Here is an 8218-nt window from a genome sequence, read left to right on the forward strand (position 1 = left end):
CAACTAGTGTGCCTAGCAAAGTTATTTTAACTTTGTTTGTACAGCTAAACGTAAAGTTTAACTCAAGTTAAACTGAACCGCCAAACCAGTAAACCAAGAACAGCATAAAATTCTATCCTTATGGTGTTTGGGGTGCTGGATTTTGGTAGGATTTTTTTTGTCATTCACAAGAAGGATTGTGTTTCTTTGAAAGGCAGGCTGAGAATATTCGAAGCTTATTTGAATATAGCCGAGATTGGGTCTGTTTAATCCCCTTGTGTTGAAAGTGCAGGTATTCCTATTATTCCAGGCACCACGCCATTCAGTCGCTAAATTGTGAGGGGAGGCGGGAAGACTCGTTAAAAGGAGCTCATTTAGAGCCGCGATATTTCACTATTAAGGCTTTCCGTAGTATTTCTGTTGTTTGGATGCGCGCAGATGTTTATTTGCTTGTCTTTCTTAACCGCCCCAATACACCTGTTCATCAGTCGTGTTCAGCGATTCAAGATCGTCTCGCCGTGATTTTTCTCTTCTGCATTGTTAGAAAATGTGATTTTCAATAGCTATGACCCTTAAAGAAAAGGCACGTAACAAGGTTGCATCAGATGTATATGCGTCTGCAAGTTCACACGTACACATACACACACATATGCACTTCTCTTCGGTCATGATGTGTGTGTAGATATGTATGAGTATGTATTCACATGATGGATAAGGCATTTCAAGAAACGGTTCAACAGGTACTCAGCTTATCTTGCATATTTAACGCTACGCCTATTAATATTTTAAATTACATATAGGACCGTGCTTGGCTGGAGGTAACCAGCGCTACAAAAGTGTTCTCACAGGTTCTTGTTTTCTGTGTGCGCTATTTGTATGCTGATTTCCAAAAAGAGCCTGCTGACTTGCAGAATCTGCACATATCTCGTTTTAATAAAGACACAAATGGCAAAAAAAAAAAAAAAGGGAGGGGGGGGGAATTTTATTACCTGATTTGAAATCAATAGACAGCTTCCATTAAAATTTTGCGTTCCCTTTAAAGAATTAGTGATTTAAACAAAACTATCGAAAGGACTACGAAGAATTATATATGGCAATTAGCGTCTCAGCATCAGAGGTAAAGTGCAGTCTCTAACATGCACAGAAACTGCTCCTCATTGACCAACTAACATTGCCCCACTCCTGGATTGATGAAGTTTTCGTTCGCCAGCGCTGAAAAATGGTTCAAAAACCCTGCAGCCTACTGCGACAGACATTGCTGCGCTGGAAGTTAAAAGTTTTTTGTGTTTTTTTTTCTTTTGTCAAGCAGTTATGACCAATTTCAAAATTTATTTGCTACAGTATGATATTTAAATGCAACGCTTAATGCTGTTATTACTATCAGATGAAGTTTACAGCAAACTTTTAATTCCAGCATATCGAAAGGTAGTGATCAAGAGCTAGGAGAAAAAAAAAATAAATTACATTTCAAAGCATTCGACGACATTCCTCACTGAACAGACACGTATCATTTTGCTCGACAGCTTTAGCCCCAGTTCCTGGAACTGGCGCCCCAGTTTGCGCGGGGTGGGAGCGTGTGATCCAGGCGCTCCCCGCTCGCCCCCCGGGAGGCTCGGCAGGGATGGGGCTGCTTCTCGGGCTTGGGGTTTAGAGGTCGCTTTTCTTTTCGGGCCTCTCAAACCGAAGCGCTTTCGCTTTTCATGGCGTTAATTAGAGGGAAAGCGGCGCACTCGCTAGACCCTTCGCGTCCCCCCGGGGAGGTCGCTTCCCCCCGGGCCGGCGGGGACTCCCGGCCGAGCGGGGGGCAGGGGCGGGCAGCGCGGCCGCAGCGCCCGACCTCCCCCCAGGGGGAAAGTTATGGCCCTGGGCAAGGTCCGGATCGTCGTCCCGGCCATAAAATACAAAGAATGACCGTTCACGACTAGGAAGAGTAATTCAATAAGTCGCCTTCCCTCGCAATACGGAACGAATTATCAAGATAAATCTACCTTCATCCCTTCTGATTTACACTGATTAGGAGACATCGACATTCACTGCGGAATTGCACATTATTCTGTTTGCCGCTCCTGTTTTGAACTCCGTCCCCATATTCTAGGTTTACCTGCTGTATTTCCAGGTATACCATGGTAAACACTACTATGTTCTTCCGTTAGGTTTTTTCTTTTAATTAAAAAAAAAAAAAAACAGTTTACTACTTTTTCTGCTTTAAAATTTATTTAACTCAAAATTGAATGCATCCTTAGGTTTTCTTTTTAGCAGAAAGACTTTTTAGTAAACTATATACACAATCTGAATTCCCTCATAGCGCCTAAATAAAAATTATTTCACAATGCATTTACAAGAAAAGGTACAAAAGAAAACAAAATTCAAGAGAAAAACAAACAAAAAATATTCCGATGCGGTAAAGTTTTACAAAACCCAGAAAAAAAAAAAACAAGCCAAACCAACCAACCAAAACAAAACCCCAAGCCATTGAAGCCTCCAAAAGAAAAAAACACAAAGTTTTATAAATAAACAAAAAATAACAAAAAACATCCCTAAACAAAGAAAAAGCAGGAACATCTACAAAACCAACCAAACAAAAAAAATCTTTTAAGTGTTTTGGATTTGCCTTAGTACATAAGTAATAAATGAGAACTGTTTCCCCATCAACTTCGAGTTAATTGGGCAATAAAACGCCTTCTCAAGAAGCGATCCGTGACTGAAATCGTAGCGGTTCCGCGCGGTATAAAAGTTGGCATCGCCTATAACTTTGTGTGGTTATTATTGATATTTTCTGTCTTTTCGCCGTCGTGGTTTTTTCTTTTTTCTTTTATTTTTTCCCTTTCTCTTTCTCTCTCCTCTTTTGCAAATAAACGCTCTATGTCTCTTGGGACAATGATAAATACTGTACAAAAAGTCTCGATAAAACACGGAAGTTCAGTCTAAAACTAGTTTCATAAACTAGTCCTTCTAAAAAAAAAGGTAAGTAAAGCAATCGTTACCTTTTTTCTCTCTCATTATTATTATTATTTATTATTATTATTACAAGAACATCAAAACATTTCTGTACAAAAAGGAAGAAAGAAAAAAAAAGAGAGAGGCGGGGGAGGGCCAGATGGAAGGGGAGCAAAAGGCAAAAATAAGACAGGGGGACGCGGGAGCGGCGCGGGGCCGGGGCGCGGGCGGGCGGCCGGGGCTGAGCGTGCGGTGACGGCGGCGGGCGCGCAGTCCTGCGGGGCTGCCCGGAGCCATAGCCAGAGTCGGTGGCGGAGCCTGTACCGGTGCCCACGCCCGCCTCCGCCTCTCCCGGCGCCGGTGCTGGCGGCCGGCGGGGGCTCAGATATGCGTCAAGGGGACGGTGCCGTTCACCCCCGTGCTGGCGCTCTGGTAGTGCTGGGGCAGGGAGTGGAGCCGGCTCTGGGCGGCAGCGGCCGCCGGATCCCCGCCTTCCCCGGCCGGTAAGTACATGCTGATCATCTCCCGCAGGTCCCCGGGGCACGGGGCCCGCGAGTGCGAGGTGACGGGCGGGCTCACGCTGGGCTCCGACTTCACCAGCGAACCCAGGGCGCCCAGCGCCCCCGAGGAGGCAGCCGCCGCCGCCGCCGCTGCCGCCGCCGCCGCCGCCGAGTTCTGGTGGGGCTGGGAGCCGTAGGGCAGGGCGCCGTAGCCCGAGGGCGAGGCGCTCATGTAGCCCTGTGAGTTGGAGATGGGGCTGTACTGCAGGGCGCCCATGTCGTAGCGGTGCATGGGCTGCGGGTTGTGCGGGTGGTGCGGGTGGTGGGGGTGCGGGTGGTGCGGGTGCCCCCCGCTGCCCGGGTGCTGGCTGTAGGCGAGCTGCGCCTCCTGCATCATCGCCGCCGCTGCTGCCGCCGCCGCCACCGAGCCCGGGTAGGCGCCGTTGGCCCAGCCGTTCATGTGCGCGTAGCCGCCGCTGGCCGTGCCGCCGGGGCTCTCCAGCCGCTGCCCGACACCACCGGGGCTGACGCCGACGCCCATGCCCACGCCGACGCCGGCCGGGCCTCCACCGGCCGAGCCGGCGCTCAGCAGCCCCCCGGCCAGCGAGTACTTGTCCTTCTTGAGCAGGGTCTTGGTCTTCCGCCGGGGCCGGTATTTATAATCCGGGTGCTCCTTCATGTGCAGCGCCCGCAGCCGCTTCGCCTCGTCGATGAACGGCCTCTTCTCGGCCTCCGACATGACTTTCCACTCGGCCCCCAGGCGCTTGCTGATCTCCGAGTTGTGCATTTTGGGGTTCTCCTGGGCCATCTTCCGCCGCTGGCCCCGCGACCACACCATGAAGGCGTTCATGGGTCTCTTGACCCGGTCCTGGTTCGCTTTGTTCCCCCCGCCGCCGCCGCCACCGCCGCCACCTCCCGCTCCGGTCTGCCCCGAGAGGTTCGTGGGAGCCTGGGCTCCGCCGGGGGAGTGCAAGTCCGTCTCCATCATCATGCTGTACATTCAAGTAGCTTTTTTATTTTCCACCGGCGCCAGGCGTGAAAAAAGAATCAAACATAGAGGAGCCCGGGAGGATGGGGAGCGAGCGAGGCAAAACCCGTTTGTATGAAGGTAGCGACCGCCGTGCAAAAAAAAAGAAAAAAAAAAAAAAAAAAAAAAGAAGCAGGAGGAGAAGAAAACCGTGAGGAGAGTGATCGGCGACCCCGCCGGAGAAAAACTTTCTCCCTTTTGCAAATCACTTTCGGGGCTCGGCGGCGACGGGGATTCGAGCTGCTCAAACAGGTGCACGGCAAACTTGCTGCTTGACTTGGCGAGGAGGGAGGAGTGTGCGGAGCCGTCGGCGGTGTCCTCCGCTCTCCGGCGCTCCCCGGCAGAGGCGCGCACACCCCTCCGCTCCCGCTCTTATCCTTAACGGAGCTATTTTTTTTTTGTTCTTTGCTAACTTGGAGAGAGAGAGGGAGGGAGGGAGGGAGGGAGCGTGTGTGACTTGCATCCGCTGATCGCAGGTGAACGGAGCAGAAGAGAGAGGAGAACCCACCGCCACGCAAAAAGCAGGGGGAAAAAAAAAAGTATTTAAACGTTAACTAAAAAAAAAAAAAAAAGCGGGAGGAGGAGGATCGGGGGAGGGAGGGGGTGGGGGAAAGGAACCCAACCACAACAAGGGTCGGGCCCGGCAGCCGGGGCGCGGTGGCACGGTAATTTGCTGGCGGTGGTCTCCCTCCCGCGGCCCGGGCGGGACGGGACGGGGCCGGGGACGGGGCCGGGTCGGGAGAGGAGGAGCCGCCGGGCGCGCGGTCGAGCGGCGGTTGCAGCCATGCGGGGCGCGCGCCGGGCCCGCCTTAAATCGCCTGGCGGCGGCCAATGGGGGCGCGCCGGCGGGGTGGCGATTTGCATGGCGCGCGCTGAGCAGTGACGTCCGGCGAGGCGCGCCGAGCCCCGCGGCTGGGAGGGGGAAAGAGGGGGGCGGGCGGGCGGCGGGGTCACGGCGAACCTCGCCCCACCTCGCCCCCAGCCCAGGCCCCGGACACCGGACACCCCCTCCCTCCCCGCTGGGCAATCGCTGGAGGGAGGCCTTGCACCGCGGGATGCCCCGTCCCCACCGGGCCCGCCCGAAACTTAGACGGCCGTAGAGTGGTGTTGGGGGGGGGCTGGGGCACCCCAGGGTGTTCGCCCGGGCCGGGCAGCCCTCGTCGCTACCGCATCTACGCCTTTTCCACAGGACCTCGCCCGTTCTGGAGCTTTCGCTGGACGAGCGGAGGCAGACGGGTCCCCCCAGCTTTAAAACTGCTCCCAGACCGAAACCCGGGCGCAAGGGGGTGTTGCATGCAGTCGTTACACACTTAGTCTTAGGGCAGTTAAAAGCGTCTGAAACTAATAAAGGTACACAGAGACACGTTATACTTGTATAAAGTAAGCACAGGCGTATGGCTTTTCCCCCCTCTTCCCCCTTATGCCATGGCTGTCCTGTGAGATAGATTACAGTTATTTTACAGAGGAGAGAATATGGTCCCTACTGAAATTCACGCTGTAATCTTTAACTTCCTGTAAGGAACGGACGATGTGTCGCACAAACGTCCAAACACAACAAGCCGCCACCCCCATCGTCTTTTGCCAGGTGGAGAAAGGGACACATGGCATCCCTGCTCCTCTCCCGGTTCGTGAGTGTTAATTTTCCCGACCCTAGTGGCCTTCCAATGGGTAGAATCTCGCCGTAGTTCCCCAGTTACTGATATCACCACCATAAGTTTTCTGCAGGAGGAGCGCTCATCGTGCACAAAGCACCAGCCTCAGGAGCTGGGCTAGCATTAGACTTTTTTTTTTCCCCCCAAAGACTCGTAATGAAACAGTGATCTCATCACAATAATCTGGGTTTGCCGAAGAGAATAAAGTGCCTCTCCTCATTTCTCACGGCTGAAGGCTCGACCTGCTATCTGGGCCCTTTGAGCTCAGTCAGAGTGTTGCTGTTCTCTCGGGTGGTGGGGATGCTTTTGGGGGGACTCTGTTCCCTTCCAATCGGCCCTAACGATGCAAAGGTGGGGGAGGAAGGAGATGGAAGCGGTGTGGTATTGGACCTGCACTGCTCTAGCTGATATTTTCCTGAGCTGATGAGTTGCCACATCTGCAGGGACAAAACAAGCAAGACCGGTGTGATTGCTAAATGATGTATTAAAAATATAATTGATTGGGGTAGAAGAGGCGGGGGAGGGGAAGAGAAGGTTACTGCAGAAAGACACGTTTCCACTTGGATGGCAAGCGAAGATATTAGGAGTAAAAAACACGAAACAAATGACACGGGTAGCACGTTATCCACCCAAAACCTCGGTGATATTTGTTTGCCTGAAATTTTGTAAAGATAATCGAAGGCCTCCTGATAAATAAATGGGACGAATCGGTGCGGGGCAACCTTTTCCAAACCAATCCCGTGCACCCTGCGAGCAGGCGGACTCCATGGGAACACACGCTCACCCCTGGAAATCGGGGATACAGCCCCCACTTTCCTGCCTCTCACATGCAGGGAAACCGCGGCCGAGGCTGACCCTACTCTTCCCTTCCTCGGTGCGAGGGGCAGCCTCTCACCCGCAACCCCCGGGGGCTGCCCCCCTGCCGGGCTTTCTCTCGGTGCGGGGCTTCGTCCTCCTCCCTTCCTCCTGAAAATAAACACCGAGCGCCCCTTCCCTTCCCTAAAAGTAGCCAAACTGCCATGAACACTGTCCTTGAGGGTGGATGAAGGCGGACAGGGAGCGAGGGACGAGAAGATGCTGTTGACATGAGCCCCTTTGCCCCAGGCGCACCTCGATCCCCGACGGCGAGGGGTTGTATATTGACTGGGGAGGGGACCTTAAAAGCCAGCTTGGGAAGCAGAGAGGGGTTTATCTTCTGAGGTAAAAGTAGTGTAGATCCCAACTGGCGGAAGCAGGGAGGAGGTCAAGCACTTTTGAGAGTGCCAGGAGTGCTCTGCGGGGGCTGGATTGGTGGAGGCAACGAGCTACGCCCAGAGATAAGAGGTCCTTGGACTTCTACCGAGGAAAGTGGAGTTGCAAACAGCCAGGAATCTCGTGTGCAGGGAATATGGGAGGCCAGGGGGGTAGGGGTTGGTTGGTGAAGACTGCAGGGAGGTAAGGGGAAGTGCGGAGGAGATCCTGCACTAGTAGCGGGACCAGGGATGGCTCAAGGTCTGGCAGCAGTCCTGGCTGCCTCCCAGGCCCACGGAGGGGGCAGGTACTGGCTTGACCGGCTGTCAGGCCGGATGGAGTGACGAGTGCCTCCCCCGGCCACCGCTCTCTACCACGTTCGGGCTGCGCTGAGGGGTGCGCCCCGGCGGACCGCACTTATCCCGCTACCGCCGCCGCGGCGGGAGAGCGACCCCTCGGGGCGGGGGTGTCCCGTCGCAGTCCCGGCCGGCTCTGTGCCCGCCGTGCCCCCGCTGTGCTCGGCCCCAAAGGGGAGGAGGGGGCAGGGGGCCGAGCCGGGCACCCCGGAGCAGGCGGCGATCGCCGTCTGCTGGCTGCCGCCGTGCCTCCCTCGCCCCGGGGCCGGCGAGCGCCAGCCCTCACTGGGGAGATGCCGTGAAGAGATGCTGGTTGATCCCTCGCCAGTCCCGTCTGAAACGCGATGGGGGGCGGAGGGGGCGATCGCTTGCAGCTCCTCTGGCCCTTACTGCAAAACACGGTGGTCAGCGCGAAATGCAAAGCGCTCTCGGGGAGTCGTTACCTGGGCCAAAGCGAGCAACCAGGAGGGCAGGAAATGGGGAGGAAGTCCCTTCCTGCCTCGGTGACTTGACAGCTCGGGAATCACGGTTTTGAAC

At 54.5% G+C, this 8218-nt stretch overlaps 1 protein-coding gene across 1 annotated transcript; it reads right to left on the reverse strand.

Annotated features, from left to right (window-relative positions):
* Nucleotides 1–1845: 1845 nt before the first annotated feature.
* On the reverse strand, nucleotides 1846–5522 carry SOX1 (SRY-box transcription factor 1). The gene has a single exon (XM_080353340.1). The coding sequence runs from the start codon at nucleotides 4414–4416 to the stop codon at nucleotides 3298–3300; it is 1119 nt and encodes a 372-aa protein (XP_080209466.1). The 5' UTR covers nucleotides 4417–5522; the 3' UTR covers nucleotides 1846–3297.
* Between the last annotated feature and the right edge of the window lie 2696 nt (nucleotides 5523–8218).

Source organism: Nesoenas mayeri (genome assembly GCF_963082525.1).
Source record: "Nesoenas mayeri genome assembly, chromosome: 1".
In the NCBI taxonomy this organism is placed as follows: Eukaryota; Metazoa; Chordata; class Aves; order Columbiformes; family Columbidae; genus Nesoenas; species Nesoenas mayeri.